The sequence below is a fragment of the Emydura macquarii genome, unplaced genomic scaffold (genome assembly GCF_026122565.2).
Source record: "Emydura macquarii macquarii isolate MOO-44397 ecotype Brisbane River unplaced genomic scaffold, CSIRO-AGI_Emac_v2 contig_2680, whole genome shotgun sequence".
Taxonomy (NCBI): Eukaryota; Metazoa; Chordata; order Testudines; family Chelidae; genus Emydura; species Emydura macquarii.
This window is the reverse complement of record NW_027132817.1, coordinates 2,306,817-2,332,578: the sequence shown is the minus strand read 5'-3', so window position 1 is coordinate 2,332,578 and position 25,762 is coordinate 2,306,817. Positions and strand designations below refer to the sequence as shown.

General features: G+C 41.5%; 1 protein-coding gene across 3 annotated transcripts in view; it reads left to right on the top strand.

The window, feature by feature from the left end:
• DST (dystonin) overlaps positions 1 to 25,762 on the top strand; it is a 453,158-nt gene that overhangs the window by 21,933 nt on the left and 405,463 nt on the right. For all 3 annotated transcript variants that reach the window (XM_067565502.1, XM_067565501.1, XM_067565500.1), the window contains exon 3: positions 2,972 to 3,160. In XM_067565502.1, the coding sequence (XP_067421603.1) occupies positions 2,972 to 3,160 (189 nt within the window). The remainder of the gene's footprint in view (positions 1 to 2,971; positions 3,161 to 25,762) is intronic.

Genomic DNA, 25,762 nt, shown 5'->3' with positions numbered 1-25,762 from the left:
CTGTTTTTACAGAAAGAGAAGATCCTCACCTGGAAACTAAAGATTTAAACAACTACATAAATAGTTCTCTTTGTACTGTATTATTTTTTCCCTAATTCATTCTCACTTTGATTAATTTAACTAGATATTGTAAATTGTCCGTATTTGCTGTTTATTTCATAGAGCAGGTGAATGGTAACTGGGGCAAAAAGCTTTTATAGTATGACGCAGCATCATGGATTTACATCTTTTAATATTTGTGGATTATTCAAAATCCATGATTTTCTTGGGTGCATCAGCTTATATTAGGCTGTTTATGCTAGCCACTATGGATATGATCCTTCTCATATTGAAGAAGCTGAGGACCGAATTCTGCTGTAACTTATACCTTGTGCAATTGGAATTTGATAGGGTATAATTAAGGGCAGAATTAGACCCTGGGAGTTTTGCCTTTGACTTCAGAAAGTGCAAAATCAAAATCAAGATCACTGATTTTTTACAAACACCCTCAGAAGTGAAAGTTCTTTAAAGCATAGTTTCTCAACCTGTGGTACGCATACCCCTGCGGGTACGTGAGACACAGGCAGGGGGTACCCGGGGAAAAACAGAGTGAAGAGGAGGCAGGTGGCAGCTGCTGACTTCTGGGGAAGGCAGGCGGCAACCCCCCGCTTCCTGCTCAGTGACATCTCCCAGCTGGGAGGCGGGTGGCAGCCGTCTCAGTCCCGGGAAGCCAGGCTGCAGCCACTCGCTTCCCGCCCGGTCCCAGATGAGAGGCAGGCGGCAGTCGCCAGCTTTTAGGAAAGGTGCATGGCAGCCACCCGCTTCCCGTCTGGTTGCAGCTCCCAGCTTGGAAGTGAGCGGCAGACCCCAGCTTTTGGGGAAGGCAGGCGGCAGCCCCCCGCTTTCCGTCCGGTCACAGCTGGGAGGCAGGCGGCAGCTAGGCAGGCAGCAGCACCCTGCTTCCCACCGGGTCCCAGCTCCCAGGTGGGAGCCTGGTGGCAGCCTCCTGCATCTCGTGAGCTGGGCTCTCAGGTGTGGCAACCACCCGTGCCCTGGCTCCGAGTTGAGGGACAGCCTCCAGGTCCCCGGCTTGAAGATGGTCAGCAACCCCCTTCCCACATCCCTGGGTCCGAGCCGGCGTGGAAGCCTCCTCTGCCCCAGCTTGGATTGGGTGGCAGTTGCCCACTTCCTGGGCTGGCAGCCAGGTGGCAGCCCCCCTCCCTGGCTCAAAGCCCACACACACTCACACACACACACACGTACAAAAACTATATTAAAAGAATGTCAGGGTGCAATGTCAAGTATCCAAAAGTTAGGAAATGTCAGAATTAAGCTTAGCCCGGGGACCTTATTTCAGCTCCTTTCACACATGTATTATGAAAGCCTGGTGCCACATCATTTATGAAGTCTGAGGTGGAGCCAAGAATCGAGCACAACTCTCCTGTGTCCCAGTGGAGTGACTTAAACACAAGTGTAATTCTTTTTTTTTTTTTTTTTACAACTCTCTGCTTCATTCACTGACCATCCTGTACATTGAATGAGGCATGGGATCAGGGAAAACAAATAGCATGTGATCATATAATGAAAGACTGTATCAGAATGCATAGGCACAAAGGGAGCAAATTAAGGTTGCATAGGGACCTGTAATTCTGGTCTTTGCTATCTGTGATTGCTTGAATTTGTCACTTAAATAACTTTCTTTTAACATAATTTTGTATGTAATTTCCTTGGTTTTTAAAAAAGCAAACTGGAAAAACAGAAATTACATCATATGGAACTTTACTGACCACCCAGCCCTGCATGGGACATAAGGAGGGTTGGAACCAGGACCTTTAGATCCACAGCATAAATTTATGTAAAGGAATAGCTGGTAGCAATATTATTATTTTCTACGTGGGCCAGCCATTACAGGGTGGTGAAGCACACACATTGGCAGTAGCTTACATAGCTACTTTCTAGACATGAGAAGAATGTTGAGAATTAGGAATTCTTGGTTTTATTCTGGGCTGTGAAATGGAACATGGTCTTTTCGTTACAGATAGCACAGGCAAGGATATAGCTTTGACACATGCATTCTGAAAAGCAGTGTGACTAGGTAGATGAGATGCTAAATTAGGGACCTGGGTGTAGTAAGCGCTGGGAACATACTGTTGATATGTGTTGGGTTGGACCACGGTCAGTGTGATTGGCTTGTAGGAGCTTCATGATACTGGGAGCATACTTAATGCAGTTGGCACATAGGGCTTTATTGTGCTGGTAGCATGGGCGGTGCAGCTAGCTTGTGCGAATGAAGCTTCATAGGGCTGGGAGCATATTCAGAGATTTTTAGCAGCAAGCCTCTAACAGGCTTTATTGAGCATGTGCAAATGTCAATTTTCAGAGGCCATAACTTGGCCAAACCTGTGTGGATGTATGTGGTGACAGCAAAAGGCAGCCTCTTGACCCGAGGAATGTTCTGTTGCCAAATTTCAAGTTCCTCCTCCAAATCCCGCAAGTGGTAGAGCTTTTAAAATAAATGACTGGCAAAAAAATTAACATTGGCAAACTACTGATTTTTACCTAACCTTATTCTCAGACACGACTGAACCATTTTTGCTGAAATTCTCCAAAACAATTCATCCTGAGGCAGAGAGCAAGCATGGAAAATTTTAATCTGAATAGATAAAGTTTGGCAAAGATATGAGCAACTGAAAACATAGGCTTATAATTCAAAGTGTTAAGCAACCTTAATTATAGGTGTAACTACCATCTCTGCCTATATTTATAATCTATATAGAGAGAACAAATGCAATGCCTAAACTACTTAACAAAGTCCCTTTACTGCTGCATGCTAATTTTGTGGTTACTGTATTTGTAAACCTTCATCCTCAGTGTGTTTTTCTCTCTAGTCCTTATCATTAATAAGATCCTCTACAATATTTCTTCTGTTATGTTGCTGCTGCATTTTGAGATTTGTCAAACAAACATTGCGATTGTCTTTTCTATGTCACAGGGTTTTAGACCAAGTCCTCGTCATGCTAGACGACGTGTAGCACCTCGCCTTGAAGAAACACACCCTCTAGTGGAATCACATCACCTGAGTGAGCAAGAAACTTCTGTAAGGAAAAGAAAAATCAAGAAAAGCAGCAGAGTTCAACCAGAATTTTACCATTCCGTTCAGGTCACGCCAACTCGAAAACCTGTGAGTATTCTACTCCGGTAGTATAAAGACACACAAAATGTCAGATTGAGGCATGGAATATTATCTTATTTTTTGAGATATGTATTGGCATTACTCTGTTTATCACTTCAGAAAAACCCCAGATCTCCTGACCAACAACTGCAGATATAATTTGTTAGAGTGTTTTTAACGTCGACGCTTAACTGATTTTCTTAACCCAATTACGAAGGCATTTGCTTAGAATTTTGACTTTTAGTAAAAAATTCAGTACTCAAATCATCCTAACATAATATTTACATATATATTTCAGCACACGACATATATTCTGTTGAAATGCCTCACAGAATTAGACCTGTCAAAGATTCTAAGTACTGTGCTGAAATTTTGCTTGGTCTCAACACTAGGTACATTTGTATAAAGTCAATTCTGAGATCTCTTCAGCTTTATGTTACTGTTGCCACTTTTCTATTATGCAAAAATTGGATCAAGCCCCACCTTTCTTCACCCTAAGGCCTGACCAACACACATTTTTTGTACCTGTATAACTATTTTGGTAAGAGGCAATTTTTTTACAGAAGTACTTATGCAGATACAACCCCTAGTGTGGACATGATAGACCAATATAAAGGATCCTTTTACAGGTATAGCTTGTTTCCCTTACTCTTGGGAATGAGCTATACTGGTATAATCATCTTTATATGGATAGGACTGCATCCACAGTAGGAGGCCTATAATGCTTTAACGATACCAGTATCATTAAAGCAGTACAACTTTGGTGTGTAGACAAGCCCTAATAAAGACCCTTTGCTTGTTCCTCCTACCAAATTGCATCCCCTAGAATAAGCTACATCCTTCTAACACAGAACCAAGAATTGTAAGCAGAGTAGTCAGTGTGACCTTCTAGCAGATCTCTTAGTCTTTCCTTTCTTCTTCCTTTTCCTCAGTTATCTCTCTTCTCCCCACTTATTTCTCTTTCCACTATTCTCTCTTTTTATTCCATTTTAGAACTCCTCTGTTTTTCTGTAATCCTTTTCCTCTACTTTCTGTCTATTTACTCTAGTCCCTTTTTTCTTCAAACCCTATCTTGTTCTCACTCTCTTACGTTGTACTCCCATGGTCAATTGTTCTTCCCTGATTTTCAGTCTGTTCCCCTTTGCCAGCTGTACTCTTCTCTTTCTCCCTACTCTGTTCTCTTCTAGTCCTTCCCCCATTGTTCTGTGCCCTTCCTCCCTCTGGCATTTTCCCCTTTCATCTGCCTCTGCTCCACTCTTCTTATCTCTTCCAGATTCCCCTTTCTGCTGCATCATTCTTTACCTCCTTCTAACCCCCATGGTATGCCTGTGCTGAAGGAGCACTTAACCAAGATGCTCCTACATTGCTGGGACTATTGATTGACTGCTTCTGATTACCTGCATGGGTAGCAGAGCCCTAGAGGTGTTGAATGAGTGAGTGGACTAGCAACGTGAACTTGCATGAGCAGCAAGCACACATTGCAAGAAAAAACGAGAGTTCTGTAGCACTTTAAAGACTAACATTTTAATTTCTTCGGGCATAAGCTTTCGTGGGCTGTAACCCACTTCGCCAGATGTAAGGAATAGAAATCACATAGGCATGTATATACATATCCAAGGGAAGTAACAACAATGGGGGAGGTGGATGAAAGCAAAGTCCACTCAGGTAGAGTACTTGAGGCCTATTCACAGCCATTGATTAAGAGGTGAGAATGTGTGATCAGAGACAATTACTTCTTGTAATGAGATCACCATTCCAAGTCCCGATTCAGACCCAGTTTGATTGTGTCAAGTTTGCAGATGATTTCAAGCTCAGCAGTTTCTCTTTGAAGTCTGTTTCTGAAGTTTTTTTTGTAGGACTATAGCAACTTTGAAGTCAGCTACAGAGTGCCCTGAGATTGAAGTGTTCTCCGACTGGTTTATGGATGTTATCATTTTTTATGTCTGATTTGTGTCCATTTATTCTTTTGTGTAGTGACAGTCCGGTTTGGCCAATGTACATGGCAGAGAGGCATTGCTGGCACATGATGGCATATATAACATTAGTAGATATGCAGGTGAATGAGCCCCTTATGGTGTGGCTGATGTAGATAGGACCTGTGATGGTGTCACTAGATTCAACGTGTGGGCAGAGCTGGCAATGGGGTTTGTTGCAGGGGTAGATTCCTGGATTGGCCTTCTTGTAGGGTGTATGGTTGCTGGTGAGTATTTGCTTCAGGTTGGGGGGCTGTCTTTAAGCAAGGATAGGTCTGCCTCCCACAGCTTGAGCGAGAGAGGGATCATCGGCTAGGATAGGTTGTAGATCCTTAATGATATGTTGGAGAGATTTTTAACTGGGGACTATAGGTGATGGCCAGTGGTGTTCTGTTGTTTTCTTTGTTGGGTCTGTCCTATAGTAGGTGACTTCTGGGTACCCATCTGGCTCTGTTAATTTGTTTCTTCATCTCTCCAGGTGGGTACTGTAGTTTTAATAATGTTTTATAGAGATCCTGTAGGTGTTTGTCTCTGTCTGAGGGATCGGAGCAAATCCGGTTGTGTCTTAAGGCTTGGCTGTAGACAATGGATCGTGTAATGTGTCCAGGGTGGAAGCTGGAGGCATGAAGATACGTATTGCAGTGAGTTTGTTTTTGGTATAGGGTGGTATTAATGTGACCATCATTTATTTGTATTGTAGTGTCCAGGAAGTGGATTTCTTGTGTGGAGTAGTCCAGGCTGAGGTTGATAGTGGGGTGGAAATTATTGAAATCCTGGTGGAATTGCAAGAAAGAGTTTGCTATGCAAAACCAGCAACACAACTTGGAGATCTGGGGACCAGACAAAGGGATACAGCAAGGCAAAAAACCAGACAGATAGTAATTTTATCATGCATTTTTGCCATCTGTCTTATTTTAGTGGGTCTTTGCTGTATTCTGTAAAATCAGCCATTATGACATTAAAAAATCCCAAATTTAGAGAACATTTCCCTAGGTGCTGTTATAGTTACAGGATTAATTTGATGTTATTTTTGTACCCTATGGCTAGTGCTGTGCCTTAGGGTTCTTTGAATGGTCTCAGGTTCTGTTTTCAATATAACACATGATATGAACATCAGTCAGCCCTTTAACTTTACTAAACTACATGCTACAAGGAAATTTAACTCACAAATCAGCTTTTTTCTCTTACGTCTTAAATTATAATGAAATAGTTAATAAGCTCCCAATGAATGACAGTGTGAATAGGATTGATGCCATGACATTGCATTGCAGCTTTGTGGTGTTTTATAGAATTCCAGAAATGACTTATGGAGATGAAAGGGCTTTTTAGGCCACTAGGTCACGCATTTCCCTGTCAATTCAGGATTGTTCCCTACAGTACATCTTCTAATGCTTTGTTCAGCCTGCTTTTAATGTCTCAAATGATGCTTCCACCACTTCTCTTTGGAGATTATTTCATATTCTAATATCTCACTGTCAGGAAGTTTTCTTGATCTTCAGCCTACATTTTTCCTTCTGTATTTTGCATCCGGTTGTTACTACTTACACTTACTTGTACCACCCTTAAATAATTCTTCTGCCTTGGTGTTTACACACTAAAAATATTGGTAGACTGTTGTCATATCCCCACCGTCCTTAATGACTTAATTATCACTTGGACAACCTATGCATATTTAGGCCATGTCTACACTTACAAGCTTAAGCGGCACAGCTGTACTGATAGAGCTGTGCCGCTGGAAGAACGCTATTGTAGCTGTGTTATGCCGACGGGAGAGAGCTCTCCCATCGACATAATAAAACCAGCTTAAGGAGCTGTGGTAGCTATGTCTGTGGGAGAGCATCTCCTACCGACATAATGCTGTGCACACAAGCACTTATGTCGGCAAAATTTATGTTGCTCGGGGGGGTGTTTTTTCAAGTGACAAATGTTTTGCTGATATAATTGCTAGTGTAGACATTACCTTACCATTTTAATCTCGCCTCAAAAATCATTTCCTCCAGCCCTCTGCTCATTTTTATTGCTTTTCTCTTAATTTCCTTTACTTTGTCAATATATTTCTGGCAGTGAGGTGTCTTGCTATGTGTGCAGCATTTCAAGTGTGGTCACACTAGAACCATATAGAAAGAAATCACCTTAGAACCTTATAGAAAGAGATTACCTCCTTGTTCCATGATATTTTTGTGTATTCAGCCCTAAATTGCATTGGCCTGTTTTGCTGTCATATTTCAATACATACCTCAGGTACTTTGCTATCCACGGTCACTTCTAGGAGTCTTAACGCTATTATTGCATTCCACGTTTCTTGTTCATGTTAAGAATCAGTATTGTGGATTATTTTTGCCCAGATGTATTAGCTTTCATTTTTCCTAATCAAATCTTGTTTTTGCTGTTTCCTTCCCTGGGTCTAATCTCTTTAGGGTTACTTGGATTACTTCTTTCTTCCTGTTAGTAATCTCAGTGCCTTCCAGTTTAGGCCCTGATTTTAAACACTTATGCATATGCTTAATATTGCACCTGCGAGAAGTCCCATGGAAGACAGTAGGAACACTTCTGTGTTTAAAATTAAGCATGTACAAGTATTTGCAGGATTAGTGCCTTAGCATCATCTGCAGGGTTCATACATGTGGTGTTTATTCCTTCTTCAAGATCATTAATGAAGATGTTAAATAAATTTAAACCTAACACTGATGCCTGCAGTGCCCAGATTCACAAATGGACTTAGGTGCCTTACTGACATGTTAGGCATTTAAATTCCAGATTTAAGTGACACTGAACCCTGCACAAAACCCCGCTCAGCTTCCACTGAACGCTGTAGGCAGGCACCTAAACTCACTCAGTGCCTAAATTTTCAGGGTAAAAATTCCCTAGGTGCATATGTTTCTGCATCTGAGCATGCACGCTGCTGCCTCATTATAGGTGTCCAGATGTCTATCTCCCATCTAACCCCCAGCACAATCCATGAACCGGAGGGAAAAGCGCTGTTCCTTCCCCTAACTCACTTGCAGGGCCTGATCTGGTAGGTTTCCTCAGAGAACGCCCACTGCCACACAAAACAGCTGTGGATGAGGGGCGAGAGAGAGAGAGAATGGTTGTAAGAGCATTCACCCAGGATCCAGTCCTTCTGTTCCAGTGAGCCTCTAATTATTTATCAAAAGTGAAATGCCTTCAATAGGAAAATCTGGCAGAGCTCCACGTCAGAATATCCCACAGCACAGTAGTTAGGGCACTCACCTGGTTGGTGGGAGACCCCAGTTTAAATGCCTTCTCATCAGACAGATGGGGAATTGAATGCGGGTAAGTACCCTAACTACTGGATTAGAGGTTATAAGAGATCCTCTTCTCTTGGGCTCTTGCAAGAAATGCCTTAGGCACCTGAATCTAGGGGAGGGTTCACTGCTGAGACTCCCAAGCCGAGACAGGCACTGAACTCTCAGAGCAGGGCAGGGCGTAGGAATACCCCTCTCCTCCACATCTTTCATTGGCTTTCTTAGGTGGCTGCTTGCTCACCATGCTGGCTTTTGTGAATTTCACTCTTGGGTGCCTGTCTCCCTCCATTTGTTGTACTGTGAGCCTTAGCACCTAATTCAGGCTTTGTGAAGCCCAGTGATTTTCTAGGCACATAGAAGTTAGGTGTGGTGATGCTCCTTGTCACAATTCCTAAATCCCTTTGTGAATCTAGCTCCAGATATCCAACCTCCAACACCATTCATTGCCATTTTCACTGCCATCTTTGCCCCATGTTACAATGCAACATCATCATGTTGTAATGCAACATGCTTCGGTTATGATGCAAGATAAATAATAACTTTTGTGTCCAGTGTGATCCATAATGGTAGCAGTATTACCTTGTGGAGACATTCCCCAGAGGTGGCAGTATTAGCTTATGCAGGCTTTAAACCGTGGAAAGCAAACATATATTTTACTGAAGTGGGCCTTACGTGAGGTTCTGAACAGAATGTGGAGATCTTGAAGAGAAGTGGGACCATATTCTCAGATAGTGTAAACTGGCGTAGCTCCATGGAAATCAATAGAGCTATGATAATTTACACCTCATAAGAATATGACCTGTGACAGACAAGTTTTTCAAAACATAGGTACCTAAGTAAGAGGCCTGATTTTCTGAGGTGATGAAGATCATGCAGGAAGATACAAAAGCCTGGCTGTTATTGTGGATTTACTTCTCCTGGGGAGTACTTCTTCCTGGCTACTTTCTTAGTGTTTCAAAATCTTTGTTTTCAATTACAAGGGCTTTTGTGAATACTGCCTACACTTAAATGTTGGTATAACCCAAATCTGTGATTGAAAATCTTTAAAAAGCTTTAAATTGGCAGTTGATATTTGCTTCCCTGTTGGCCCGGATCCAAGATAGTGGCCTTGAGTTGGTATGAAGCTACTGTGGTATGGGGTCAGCTGGATGTGCAGGTCTCTCAAAGCGTAGTTTCATCTACATCACCAAACCCTTCACCAGAGATGTATCTCTTGGCTTCTTCAGGCAATAGGAAGTGCTTACAACATATCGGAGTCACATAAACCTAATCAAGCAGTCACCAGGCTGATTTAAAATCTAAAGGCATTGAAACATAGTACAAAAATGCATGCTTACATTTATCATAGCAGGATAATTACAAGACCAAATGCTATACAGAGGATGCTACAGAAATAACAGTGCAAGCAGTGATCCTTCAAACTCTTAAGCATGTGCAGAATTTTACTGATGCGAGGAGCCTGTTGGGACCCCTCCTCACAAGAGCACAGTTATGTTCGTGTTTAAGGATCAGGCCTAAAGCAAAGCTCACACCCAAATGATTCTATAGGAATCCTAACAGCATAGTTCACCTGGTTGGTGATAGCTGTAGAACCATGATTTGTGCATGCACATCTTTATTCAGCTGTCCAATAGATTTGTTTGATGTTTTTATGCATAAATTCAAGGATGTACAAGAAAAATATTTATAGTCATTACAGGAGGGGAAAAAAGTGTGTGGAGTTTTTTGAGTGTTGTTTGATGTCAAGAAATGTATGGATGAACTCAGCGTGTGTGTTAGTATACAGCTGGCTTGTCTTTAATTTTATTCATATACTGCAATCGTATTAGGTTGTAAAAGTTGACACCTCTCTGAATCTTTAGGCACCTAAATACCTATGGAAAATCCGTCCTCAAGTGCTTAATCTTAAAACTCCCCTTGACTTCAACGGGGATTGGTTCAGCCCCTAAAACCTCCATGTATTTACTGAGATCTGATTAGGTCAGTTTTCTTAGGTTGTGGTGTTTTTCACAATAAATAACTCTATACTCAAAATCTCCTCTCCCGACACTCTTTTTGTCCGAAGACTTTTATTTTCCTGCTGCTCCACCAATGTCTGTGACTTCTTTCTTTGTTGTTTGTCCCTGACTTCCTCTCTACCTTGGAACTCATTTATTGCTACTGTAACTATTTTTCTGCCATTCTTCCTGCTTTTATACATTGCCCCACTTTAACTCATCTCCTACTCTTAGGCAGTTTTAATTTTTTGAAGGGACCTTTTCTTTGTAGGTGCACATGACCGTGGACTTTACTAGTCCAGGACTGTGGCAGTTTCTATATATTTTGCGTGAGTGGGTTTTTTTAATTAAAAAGAACTAAAATATTAAGAACAACAAACAGTCACATTTTGATTTCAGGTTTAAAACAATCATTTATGGCTTCTTCCAGTAAATGCATTTCATGGATGGGACATCAAAGCCACAAAAATAACAAAATAATGAGTTATTAAATAAATGTTATCCAGATAGGGGTTGGATTCTGATCTCAATTTTATGAGTAATACATTTGGAGTAACTCCACTGACTGCTAATCATTGGGCTCTGCTCTACTAATTCAGCATACAAATAACTCCCTTTGAGGTCAGTGGAGTTATCTATATCTTTTGGTAGGATAATCAGACTCCACTGGATTTATTCCACAGTTACAGTGGTGGAACTGAAATCAGAATCTGGCCCATATTGTCTTTCATGCGTAGCCTTAGTTCATCCCATACCTGTGAATAACGGAGAAGAAGTATAAAAGAATGTTTTGTCCTCAGGAATTGAACTGTTTCCTTAGTTTCCATTGCTGTCTTTTCTTCTGATGACAAACATGTATTTACTGAAAATGTGATGAAATTTTAAACCAGAATTAACTGTGTGAGACCTAAAACGCTGAAATCGGGCAAAACTGTCTGGCCCAAAGTTTCATCAACTTGAAGCTGATAATAATTATGGGATTAAGACTGCCGTGTGTGCTGCAGGGCATGACCTTGCACTTCCATCATTACTTTGTTCTGCCATAGGTATGTACTTCAGTCTTCAAAAGAGACTTACATTTCCATAAGTTGTAGAGCAGTGTTTCATCTGAGTTACACAGCTTTGATATCACATCCCAATATAATGATTTGCCATTTCTAAAACTCTTGATTATGTTACAGTTCAGGCTGCAACTCTGGCTATTGTCTACAAAATCAGATGTGAGTGGGACAAGGTGCTCCTGAATGGTGACCCCACAAAAATAGAGCTCTGAAATTCAGTTCCAAATGACCTCTACTACTTTTTTGCCACTTTGTAGTAATGATTTCTACCAATTGGGCTTTAGTGTTCACTCATAAAATGAAACTATATGTTATGGATGGATAAAGCATTATGTTCTGATTTTCTCTGGATGTTGCTATGGTGGGGAGACTGAAGGTAGTTTGAGTGCCCTGTTGAACAATACAATTTTAATTCTGCATTTCTTGGTTTCCTTATGTTTGTTTTACTTTTTTCTTTTTTTTAAAAAACCCCTCTAATGTTCTTAAAAGTTAATAATATGCACTCAGACCACTGATATGCACTTGCAGTCTAACTTCACCTGGAAGTTTGTTTTGTTTTGTGGGGGTGTTGCTGTGAATAATCAGCAATAGAAGCAGCAAAACTGAATACAAAAATCTTAAATCCATTATGATCATATTGTTATGATTATGATGTTTTCTCAACACACAATGGATAGTAATTGTTTTGCAGATGCAAAGTGACTGCAGAGTCTAAACAGACGTTTCCTCTTCCTTCATTGCTATTGGCATCACAATTCAAAAGTGGACTGTATAACATCCTATTGTAGCTTATAAACAGTATCTCTTTAAACAATAGAGAACACTTCATACTCTCCACCACTGTATATTACATAATTATAAATAATTCTTTTTAAAGATAGTAAAACATTAATTAATATTAATAAAGAGTTCAATTATGCAACTGTTTTGTGCTTTGTAAAATTGGTTTGAAACAACTTCAGAAGAAAAAACAGATGTATAAATTCCAAAGGTAAAGAATCAGATTCTGAAACTTTAAAATCTATAACTGAAAAGACCTGTTCAAGGTTTTCATTGTATTATTGCATCAGTATCTTAGGTCTACATTAAATTGTATTTGTTATTTAAGATACACTGTGTATTCTGGACACATGAGTTTCAAACAACATTAAGATATATTTTGTGCTTTTGTGTCCTATTATGATTTGATGCACTGGGATACACTTTTCAGGGCTGAAAAAATTAAGTTTGCTGTTTAAAAAATCCAGTTGTCTACTCTTTGGAGATGCACTGCCCTAGTGGGCTGAGAAAAAGCCTGGAAGCCAGATGATTTGTTCCAGGCTCTTTTACTGTCCTGTGGTTGTCACTTTTGAAACTCCGTTTTGTATCCCCTGCTGGAACCTAGGTTATACAGCTTCATTACCTTTCTAGCACCTGACTGTGAGCTTGTCTGTACTTACAGTTCTGCAGTGGCACAGCTGCATAGGTGCAGCTGCACCGCTCTAGCACTTAGTGAAGACATTACCTATGCCAACCAGAGAGCTTCTCCCATCAGCACAGGTACTCTGCCTCCACAAGAAGCCCTCCCGTCAACATAGCGCTGTCTGCAATGGGGTTAGGTCAGTATAACTGTGTTGCTCAGAGGTGTGGAAAATCCACACCCCTGAGTGACATAGGTATACTGACATAAGTTTGTAGTGTAGACCAGGGCTCACATAGGGATCTGCATAGAAACAAGTTGACTGCAGTTCAAAAATAAGACAGAAATGATATTTGTTGGCAGTGGGAAGCATATGCAGCTGTAGGCGGAGATGGTGTGTGCACCATCTGTTTGCAGTGTGTGCCTGCCTTTGGGGTCGTATGGGGTCTATCATGAATTCCGAATGTTTAGGTCCTTCCCCTATTGATATCAAAAGGATATTAATGCTGAGCCCTAATAACGGGAAATGAAATGACAGTGTCATTGCAAACTATGTTGCTGAGGATTTTAGCACAGACATCCCCCAGATGATCTTATTCCACAGTGCTAAACTACCTCCTACACTTTCCCAACTGCTAAAAGCTCCGAATATTGTTTACCCACCTGCAAAACCTATAGTTTCTCCCTGGCAGCTTCTATAATATAGTCAGGCAATTTCAATACAATATTCTGCAAGTACATTGAAAAACAGAGTATTTAGGGCAGTATAAACTGAATTTGTTATTGAATTAATTAACAGATGACACTATATTAATTATTTTCAGATTTAATTAATGACTTAATGACATAAAAAAGCAAGGCAGTTGCACAAAGGGCTATATAAAGGGCAAAAAGAGAAAGCTGGATGAAATACTACAGGAAAGTAAATAAAGATATCAATACTTCAGAAGTATACAAGCAACTTCGGAAAATGAATGGAATAAGGAATAAGAATAACACAATGCCAAGTGTTATAGTAGAAGATCATGGAGTAATAAACTCCAGCAAAGAAAAAACAGAAATTCTGGCTGCCTTGTTTCAAAAAGTCAGCTATGACCAAGATAGGAGGATAGAAATTAGGGAAAGAAAAAGATAATGAAAATTATGAGATGATGAAGAGATGGAAGGAGGATGTGGATCTTATTTTAAATGAACACTTCATTATGAGGAAACTCCAAAAAGTGATGATAAGAAACAAAAGCACTGCACCAGACCAGCATGAAATAATACTTGATATACTTGACATACTTGACATACACAAACACACAGGTGACAAAAGCTTGAGGGTAATACTAAAATTATACAATAGTGTATGGAGGAAAGGGAAAATTACCTAGGGACTGGAAATATGCAGTCATTGTCTCAGTGAGGAAACCAGGCAAGATGTGCTCTATGCCTGAGGCATACAGACCAATTTCTCTCAAAGCACGTTTAGGTAAAACTATGGAAAACTGGTGATGGAGAGATTAGCATCACACTTAGGCTCATAAGATAGAACATAAAGTGGGTTCTGAAGAGGTCTGATTGACCACAGTGTACAGAGAGAGACAGAAGCACAAAACAGCTTGGAAACCAAAGACTACAAGATGACAAACTTCCTGGACATAGAAAAGCTTATGATGTGTCCTGGAGAGAGGAACTATTACGTAAAGTAACAGATTGATAAGGGATTTCCTAAGCAAAAGAACTATACAAGTCTGGGTGTCTCTTGGATACCTGCTTAGTGATGCAAACAACAAGGCTGGAGCCCATGAGCCGAGACACAGGTCCCACTCATAATTAAAACCCACTCCCACCAGGAAGGAGCTGTGGGGATGAGCTCAGTAACCTGTTACTCCTGTGGGCGAAAGGGGCATATGAAGAAAGAGTGCCCATTGATGGAACATGAATATGTACAGGGTTGGATGGCAGAAGAGAGGGCCCGCAGGAGGATTTCCCCCCAAGTTGACAGTCCCATTAAGGGTCCAATGGAAGGAGGTACTGGGGTTTGTAGATTCAGGGTGTAGTCAAACAGTGATGCAGGTCAGCTCAACCCAGAGAGGATGAAGATGTAAAGCCCTATCCCAGTAGACAACTGGAACAGATAGTATAGACCCACTGCAATTTGCATTACAGTAGCGCTAGCCAATACATTAGCATACCTAGTGATAATAGGCCAAGATTGGCCCTCCTTTTGGCAAATCATTAATGACCAGTGCCACAGCTGAGCCCCAGGAGAGGCCCCAACCTGTGGACCTAGCAGATCTGGGCAACTCTGATGACTGCCAGAAGGGGACATCCCAGGGACAGGGCTGGCCAGAGAGCTGCATGAATGACTGGCACCTCTCATGGATCTCAAGGCCCTACTGCAGGGGAGAAGCTTCATCCAGGAGCAGCATGACTAGGGGACACTTAGCTGTGCCTAAAAAAAGGTGGTGTCCATGGAGACAGCAGACCCCCCAGCACCTGGGACAGTACCCCCACTTTGTGCTAGAGAAGCTGTGACTGTACCATGCGGAACAGAACCTGCAGTGGGAGGTAATAAGAACTCAGCTGCTTGTACCCCATAAGTACTGCTGGGCCTCAGTCCAGCTGGCACACAATATTCCCTGCATGGGGCATAGAGGGCAGAAGATGACTCTGGACTGGTTATTGGCCTACATTTTCTTGCCAGGATGCACTATGAGGTTAGGGAGTATTGCTCTTCCTGCCCTAAGTGTGAGTATTCAGCAGCTAAGAATGTCTCGAAAGCCCCCTTGGTCCTAGTGCCATTAGTGGGAACCCCATTTGAAAGAATAGGGATGGATATGTTTGGGCCTTTAAAAAAGAGCCCCTTGGGAAACCAATATATACTCGTAGTGGTGGACTATACCACTTGCTACCCCAAAGCCATCCCCTTTGGTTTGGCTAAGGCGACAGCCAGCACCCGTGAGCTTATTAGACTCTTTGCTGGGGTAGAGTTCCTGTCGGAAATACTGATTGATCAGCACTCCTACTTTACCTCCCAGGTGATGCACAAACTATGCTCCCTTCTTAAAATCAAGGCACTCAGAACATTAGTGTACCATCCACAAACAGAGGGTCTTGTGGAAGGATTCAACAAAATGTTGAAGGAGATGGTTTGTTGGGACTGAGCCTAGGTACTGGGACCAACTCTTCCTGCTACTGCTGTTTATTCATATTCGCTTTCAAAGGTATCTAGCTGTCTTTCTTCCTTCTTAGTATGTGCTCAGTTCTCACATCAGTTTAAAGCATTAGGCCTTATAAAGGTCTTGTATATCGGAAGCTTGGCCTGTCTTGGTAATCGTCTGGAGCTGAGAATTCTCTAAAGAGAACAGTAACAAGCATTCCTGCTCTGTAACCAAGCCTTAATTTCCCCCTCACAAAATTGTTATTGGTAATTAATGCTCCTAATTTAAACTGTCTAATTTATCTATGGTTATTGACGGTTAGGTAAATGTGTCCCAGATTTTCTTTTTGGTTTACAACCATATATTTGGTTTTATTTTAATTGATCTTAAGTCCCATCTTTCCTGCCACTTCCTGCCTTATTTTCTCCAGTCATCCTTTGAACCACATCATCTTTCTCTCCTACAATAGCCCGGCCATCAGATTATCCAGAAAGTTGGTGCAGGCCATTTAAATTCACCCCATTCTGAGAATTTCACAATGATCATACCACCCTTTCCACATTAAAGAATTCCAGGAATAGTGCACCTCCCTGCCTTAATCCAGTTTTGATGTCAAATGGAGCAGAAATTTCACTCCCTACTTGTATTCTACCTTTGGAATCACACACAGTTGTACCATCCTAATAATTTTGTAAGGGATTCTGAATTCTTTCTTTGCAGCCCAGAGGCCATCTCATGATGTCCTATCATATGCTTTCTTAAAAGTCTACAAAAACTATGTAGGTATTCTGATCATATTCCCATCTTTTCTTGAGGAGTTGACATAGTGAAAATATTTGATCCACAATGGACCTATACTTCTGGAATCCACACTGATAATCTCCTATTATCTTCTCTCTGTAAGGATTTCCACCAAAAAAAAAAGGATTTTATAAGTTTTAATGAGGGAGATGCAATGATAATGTCTCACCCTTGTTTTCAAAATTGGGTATCTGACAACCTCCTTCCATTCCTCTGGACTTTTTTCATACCTCCAAACCAAAAAAATTAATTTGTAAAGTCTCTGACATAATTCATACCCTCCTGTTTTAATAATTCAGCTGGAACATTGTCAAGGTCTGATGCTTTGTTATTCCTGAGAGTTGTGATTGTTCTTGGGATCTCTTCAAAGCTAAATTCTTTCACAAGTGGATCGTTCACCTGTCTAGCAAATGGCCATTTGTTGTTCACCTTTATCATTCTGCTCATTAAGGGGTTCATTAAAACATTCCTTCCATCTTTCTATAATTACATTTTGTGACTAAAATATTTCCATCTTTCTCCCTTATCAGAGTCACTTGAAGTTGAGGACCTTTCCTCTATTAATTAGATGTAGCGGAGGGGCTTGCATGCTCACATGACCCTGAGAGCTCTGTCAGCAGTAGCTTTGCTACTAGTCGGATCTCCCGGGCTGGACACGTTGAAGGATAGGGATCAGAATAAGGATCAATCCACTGGTCCTCCAGGTGCAACATAAGGTTAACATCTTTATCCCATAAAAAGTACCACTGGTAAGAAACTCTCAAATCAGCCATGGAAAAGCACACAAATGATTCATCTGCAGTAGAGTGGTAAGTAATATTCACATACCTCACCAGGGCGTTGTGACATTTCATTCATTCATGTTCGCTGCAAACTGAGATCCTTAAAAGGAAGGCAGAAAAAATACGAAGTGTTCTCATAGAAGCATACAGACCTGGAGTTGGTCAATATAATGTAACATAATTTGGTCATTATCATCCCATATATTTGCTTAGCAGCAGCAAGCAATATGTCTTCATTCTTCTATGTGTGTAATTCTGATGTAGGGTAATTGGTCAGATTTTATTTTGTTTTTGCTGTGTGCAACGATGTAAAATTTTTTGGCAGTGTCCTCTGGTAGAGAACTATGCATGCATATTTCATAATTACCAAAGCATCTCCCTACATAAGCAGGGAATGTATCAGTTTGACTTCCCTCTGTTTGGAAGGCAGAATTAAGTACCCTGGGTCAGGCACCTGTTTCTCCCATACGTACATGGAGTGCATAGAATTTTTTCTTGTTAAAAGTATCAAAGTAAACTGTCATATAACAACATAAACAGGTGGTGCTTTGACCTAGAACAGCGGTTTTCAACCTTTTTTCATTTGTGAACCCCTAAAAAAAATTTGAATGGAGGTGTGGACCCCTTTGGAAATCTTACACATTGTCTGAAGACCCCAGGTTGAAAACCACTGTTCTATGGTAACAAAAACCTTTCACGGACCCCCTAGACATAGTCTGCAGGCCCCCAGGGGTCTGCGGACCACGGTTTGAAAACCGATTTAGAAAATAAGATATTTCATTCAGTACTAAGTGGTAGCTATCCTTAATGATTTAAAAATAACACAATAAAAATAAAATAAAGATATATGTAAAATAAATTAATATTTTGAGTATTAAGTTGTCATAATATGACATGAAATATTACATGTCAATAGTAGTGCATCATAACATGTTCATGTTATGACAACTTGACATAATGTGACTTCTTCAGATGCACTGCAACTGATATGTAAAGCTAAGATTTAGTCATGGATCTTTTTAGTAAAAGTCATGGACAGGTCATGAGCAATAAACAAAAAATCATGGCCTGTGACCTGTCCATGTCTTTTACTATAAATACCCCTGGCTAAATCTTAGCTGCTCCCCGGGCACCGCTGTTCTGGGGGCCCCCCATGCTCTGAGTAGTCCTGGGGGCTGACGGCTGGCCCTGGGTCTGGTGGCGGGGGCTGACTGCCCCTGGCCAACTGCTCTCTGATGGCCTCCAGGGCTGCCCCCGGGGTCCGTTCTCCGACAGCCTCTGGGGCCACTCCAGCCGCTCCAGCAGTGGCTGGAACGGCTGGAGTGACAGACTTGCAGCCTTACTGATGTGTCATGAAATAATGTAAAAATAATAAAAATCATCCAAAATTTTTAAAAAAAATTAATGAATTTTAAATTAGTTTAATTACTTTTTTAAATTACATTTTCTAAAACAAAAAATTTCAATTTAATTTTTTTGTGGCAAATTGTGTTGAAATGGGGTTTCATGAAACATTTTGGTTCAATTGAAATGGCCTTTTTTTTTATGGAAAACTGCTTTGTTTAAAGTTTTCTGAGCAGCTCTACTGTGCTCTTGACAGAAGATGCCATGTTTCATCTTAAACCCTACTTTCATCACCTATGCCATTTGTTTACTTTTTGTATTTTATTCAGCTTGGACAGGGATAGTAGATTAGTTACTTTCATTTTTGCTGCTAGGGTATTTCATTTTCTGGCTACCATTTACCAGCAAAATGCTACAGTGTTTCAGCTGCAAACATTTCAGGGAAAAGTTCAAATCCAAACGAAAACTTTTTCATTTTTTTTTTTTTAAATCCTGTAAATGTTTCTATTAAAATATAATTTTTTAAAACCATTATTTTACAAAATCTAAATGGTGGCTCTAAAAGTGCCTAAAATTGTCCCTTTAACACCAGTTATTTTAGGAGAATGATAATTGAGAGCAATATAAATCTTGTCGCTGAAAGTCCATGCTGTTGCACTGTTGTAATTTGTAAAGTCGTGTGTTAACTAAGGTGAATATGACTGATAATTGAAAAATTGGATCCTTGAATCCCAGTGCTGATTAAACCTGATGAAATTCTAAACAAAAAGAGCTCAGCACTATGTTTGTAGCTGTTTCCAGCACTTCATACTCAACAGATGTTCTAGCTTCAGAATGACAAACAGGCAGAGTGACAATCCTGAAATCTTACTATAGAGATTATCCTGGAGATAAATCATTTGTTTTTATAGACCTTTTTATTATTTTTACCAGTAATTCTTACACCTCATATTGGCAGTAGGTAACTGCTTATTTGTGCACATATTGTTCAAAACTCTGATGCCCCTATGTCAGATGTCTGGTTCAGTGTTCCCTCTTGGTCACTCACCAGACTGCTGTGAGGGGCGGCTGTTGGATCCTGTGTGTTTTAACCCTCCAGAGTCTAAGCATAGTTGAGTCACTGCAGTGGGGCAGGAACAATTTGTATAGCGAGGGTGCTGAGAGCCATTGAACCAAACAGTAAATCCTGTATATGATGGGAACCACTGCAAGCCAGAGGGTGTGGCACCCCTTGGGGACCATGGGCACACTCTTGGGGTGCAGATCTTCTATCTGGCACCCGTTCTGAAGAGCAATGACCACATAGCCCACTGCCCAGTCCCTGGAATTAGTGCTGCCCCATCATATTCTCCTATACCTTAAGCACACGCTCACCCAGAATCCCACTGAAGAGGTGAGCCTTCTGGGTTACAATTTAACTTTCTGAAGGACCATGCAATAAGGTGTAGCACGTAACCAGACAGACTTTTGCACAGGATTCTACAATGCTATTGCTCTTTTCTGAATTACATGAGAAATACACAGCTCTAAAATAATAAATCCTACATGCATTTCCTACTTCAGTTTCCTCACCACTCCAGAGAATTCTTTGGGATGGGGTCAGCATTGTCCGGGGCCATCCATCATTCTTCTGTTGCAGTACATTGCTTGTATATTGCAACAGGAAGCCATCTTCCCAAGCTCTTCTTTTCTGACTTTGGCGGGCTCATCCCCTTCCTCTCTGCTGCCCCAATGTTGTGTGTCTCTCTAGTCTTTCCCCTGTTATTCCTTTAACAATCTCCAGTTTAGTCATCTGTGTCTTTGTCCTGCTTGGTAAGTTTTCACTCTTCCAAACTGCAGTCCAGCTTGGCTGAACTGGTTTTGCAACTCAGGCACCTTCCTTAGCATAGCTATAATGTAGTCAGAATTCCGTTTTTAAGGTTGACATCTCTTCATGGTCAGTCTTATACCACTAGCCATTGGAATTTCTGTCCAATATGGAGGTAAAGAGGCAACAGAGGTGGCAACCAGCCCCCACATTTAAAATGAAGTTTGTGGTTTGGTAAAGATACATACAGAGAGTTCATAATCCGACAGAGAATTCATAAATTGTATAGACAGATTTCCCAAACTGTCACATTTCTCCCTCAAAAAAGAACAGAGCAGGGGTACTTGACAAATACCTCAGGGATATTTCAACACCCTGCTTCTAGACGGAGCATCTGTGGTTACTACTTACTAATTCAAACTTCATGCGCTTTTTCAATTAATAAACAATTCCAGAGATCACACCCCAAATACAGTTTTATGACTCTGTCATAGATCAGTTCCCATCAACATCATCTAAATCTTCTCCTTCATTATCCTGGGGATCGGGTATATAGGGGCAGAGATCATAGGCTTCTCATATGCTTTTGTCACTCCAGTACTTCTGATTGGTAGGGGTGGCCATGAGAGTCTTGGGCCCCTTCAGTTTGGCTTCTGACAGTATAATGCCTCTGTAAGGTAAGTGATCCCTATCCCAGGGTGAAATGGAATCACCCGAATTTCCTCTGAACCCAGTCCCCTTCTTCATACATTCTGGGGAAAGGTGGGATGTGCTTCCTCGCCTATCCCCCCTCAGGTTCAGTTACTTCTTGATTGACCACCCTGAAACTACAGATTAAAGGGAACCTTTCCTCTTCTTTTCCTTCTGCACTTCCCTAATCAGCTGCCTCACAGTCCTCTGCGGCTTTTCCCAACCTCTGGTAGGTATCGTGAGTTTGGCAATATTCTTTACAGCCCTCAGTTTTCCTTCTCCCAGTGGAGTTCTGATACACAGCACCTTATAAATGTGCTTTAGTTTCCCCACTGCCAGCAGGATTTTTGACTAAAGAGACAATCAGGAGTGACTTGGATTCCCCAGCAAGGATAAGCAGAGAGCTCACCCCATAGGCCACTGAGTCTGACCTTGTCAGTTGGATTAATCCTGTTTCATCCTTTCCCGATAACACCTCAGAAGAAACATCCTCCCATATTCCCACAATCAGCATCCCAGAACCTTCTTTGGTGTCCATATTGACTTGGGCTACAGGCAGAGCAATGAGGTTCATCCTAAGGACTCTTATTCATATCTGTTTGCCTGCCAGTACCTGATTGCATACTCCTTCTGTCCTTCCTCCTGGGTCCCATGGGCATGGCTGATCTCTCTTCTTCCGTTTCAGCTAGTGGTGTTTGTCCTGGCTAGCTATCTACTGTCACTCCAGCTCTGCCTGAGCACTGTCATACCTCCAGCTCCATCTGTTTCTCATCTGAGAGTAGCCTTTTCTACTCTAGCTGCTGTCTTCCCCACTCCTGCCTCTCCTGCTCTGGGTCACTTGACCTCACTGCTGCATTTGCCAGGCTGTCTGTGAAACCGTCTGTGGCATAGTCTCCTTGGTCACCTGCATGACCTCTAAGAGAAAAACGGATCCCATGCAGCTCCCTGAATGGAGCAGGTGACCTATCCTGTTTTAAGTCATGACAGCAAAGCATGCCTGTCCACTCTGATATTTTCTGACCAGCAGCAAACATGTGGATGTGGGGAAAGCAGTGGACATGATATACCTTGACTTTAGCAAAGCTTTTGGTACAGTCTCCCACAGTATTCTTATCAGCAAATTAAAGAAGTATGGGTTAGATGAATGGACTATAAAATAGATAAAGAGGTGGCTAGATCATCGGGCTCAATGGGTAGTGATCAATGGCTCGATGTCTAGCAGGCAGTCGGTAACAAGCGGAGTGTCGTAGGGGTCGGTCCTGGGGGTCGGTCCTGCTTGTGGGTAGAAAGTTGTCTGGATCCTCCGGCTCAGTGAGTAGTGATCAATGGCTCGATATCTAGTTGGCAGCCAATATCAAGCAGAGTGTCCCAGAATATGGTCCTGGGGCTGATTTTGTTCAACATCTTCATTAACGATCTGGATGATGGGGTGGATTGCACCCTCACTGAGTTCAATAAGGACAAGTGCAGAGTCTTGTACTATTGTAGGCTTCATACCCTCAAAGTGCCTTTTTACTTCTTTGAACGGTTGCCTTTTTAAGACCATTTCCTGGGTGACTGTCCTGATGCCATCAGGGAAAGACCCTATCTCTTCATTCTGCCTGTGGAACTCCTTGAGCTTCCTTAATGGGGTGCTTGATGGTTGCGTTGATTCAATACAGCCCTAGACAGCTTCAGTCAGCAGGACTCCGTGCCAGAATTTAAACCTGTCTGTGGGCATTCATCGTTGGCTATCCCTCAGTATGAGGATTATGTCTGCCAGGGGGAAAGCCATTACTCATTGATGAGACTTAAGATGGTTGAGGAGTCCAATTTGTGCTCTACAGATTTCTCCATATATGTGACATGTGATTGCTTGGAGAGAGCACAACTGCTGGCCGGGATGCTATACACATTCTGTCTCCTTTACTGTATCTCAGCCTCTTGAGCAAGGTGATTCTCTTCAAAACGGGCTGAGGCTTGATGTATGATGTGATGCCACTGCAGTCTATTGCCAGCCAGCTCTTCCCAGTTTGTGGGGTCAGTGCCTCCCATTTTAAGATATACTTTCAGGGTGTCCCTGTATCATTTGCTCTGTCCTCCATGGGACCTCTTACCATGACTAAGTTGAGAAAAGAGGACTTGCTTCGGAAGACAAGTATCAGCCATCCGTACACAATGACCAGCCCAGCGAAGTTGGTGTTTCATAATCTTCACCTCAACGCTGGTAATGTTAGTTGCAGAGAGAATGCTGGCATTGGTGCGACAGTCGTCCCATTTGATACAGGGAATCTTCCTAAGGCAGCACTATTGGTACCGCTCCAGACACTTAAGATGGCTTCTATGTGCCTCGCACTCATAAAGAAGAGTGGGGGTGACTACTGCATTGTAGACCAGGATCTTAGTTTCCATCCACAGATCTCTGTCAATAAAGACACAGTGGAGTCATGGGCATTTTGAGGCATCCAGTCTACAAGCCCCAGCCCTGGACCCTAAACCCAAGATTACTTTGCTCTATCATTTCCTAGAGCCTCTTTCTACGGTGCCTCTTTCTGGTCAGGCCTGTTTGCGTTCCCAAACAGTCCTCTGCCAAGTCTTGTCCACCAGACTCTTTCTCCATCTTCCTCCCGACAGGGAACCTTTCCTCAAACTCTGGTTACAGGAACATTCCTTCCAGCCCTCTGTATTACTGAAAATGAGCTTCCTTTTATATATCCCAGAAGGGACAGTTGTTCTCAGTCAGTTGTTCTCAGTCACATGATTTCAAAGAAAAACTCAGGCAAAGATCAGAGCTGAGAATTGAAACCCTAAATGTTTAATAACGCTGGGATAATCCTCGATGGGAAGCAGTAGCCCAGAGTTTGTGTGTGCAGTTTGCATCCACCCGTGGCAGTGAAGATGTATGGAGCCATTGAAATCAACCATGAGCTTTTAATGCAGGCAAAACTCCCGTTAGATTTGCCTGTGTGTGGACTACAGAATTGGATGTGTAAGATGTTAGATATATAATGAGAGCTATGCAAATTCAGAATTTCACCACTGTTCAACAGTAGACACCACTAATAAATCTTCAATCTCATGAGCAGAATGAATGCGTAATCAGAGGCATAAAATAAAGCAGCCATATCATCTTGGCCTATGACCCCATCAACTCTCAAGCTAAGCAGGGTCAGGCCCTGGTTCTCATTAAATCTCCAAAACTAAGTTGCGCAGGGATGTGTGTAGTCAATGTTTTAATAGAAATCCTTATCTACCTAAAATATTGTATATTATTATAATTATTGTTTCTCATTTGTATAGAGCAAGATGTTTTACAGATACATAATAACTAAAGGGACTATATATTTTGGTTTTACCAGGACATTCCTGATTTTTCCTATGTTGTTCTGATGTCCAAGGAACTTCTTTCAGGACAACTGAAATGTCCTGGTCTTTTGTTTTATCAGACACTTTTTTTTAAAAAAAGTACAAAATGTTTATTGAAGACTTATTGCTATGCCAAGGAAAATGTTCTTACTGGGAACAAACAGTCCAGTTGAATGAATGTTGAGTGTATTGAACAGTGCCTGGGGTGAAGGCAAAAGTTGAATGAGTGTAGACTCCTATCAAAGCTGTTCTTTTGCTCAAAGAAAGTGTTAAAAGACTTTTGTTCAGTGTTTCATGATAAACTCACTCGGAACACTTAAGTTACTGGAAAATATTTTTCCACACTGAGAATTATGCATATGTTGTTGCTGAGCCAAAAACTGGCAGTAGCAATAGCAGCACACATTTTTATAAGGTGTACATTTGTAGGACTGTTTCAATACCTAGAAAAATCCCTTCCCCCAGTCATCCCAGTTTTATTTTGAAAATGTGGTCATCTTAGTAATAGAACAGTTGCCTTGAAGACACTATAGAGACAAAATATATGCACTTGCTGAAGGACAGCTAATCAGAAGACATGCAGCTATCCAAATAGTGTCATGCCCCCACCTGTTCAGCTCTGTGAATGAAAGGGTTGGGTTTTGTTGCCTCCTTACATGGCTGCTCTGCCTCCATTGTAGGGTTGCTAAAAAGATGACTGCCAAGTTTCACCCCACAAGTGGCTGCATTTCAGTGGTGTGTGAGGGAGAACAAGATTTATAATCTTTAAAGTGCCTGTGGTTCTCTCAGGATGGAAGGAACTCTAAAAGGTATTATTATGATTTAGGACTTCAAGGGTGGGGTTTTGAAGCAGAGAAAAATTGGAAAGTTTGTCAGGGAAACAGAGAATCCCTATGGGATTAGCAATAATAGAGTACCGTGTACTTTCAGTGATGAGTTAGAGATTTTTTTCCAGGAAGTGCCTATAATAATAAAATAATAATGAATAATAAATATA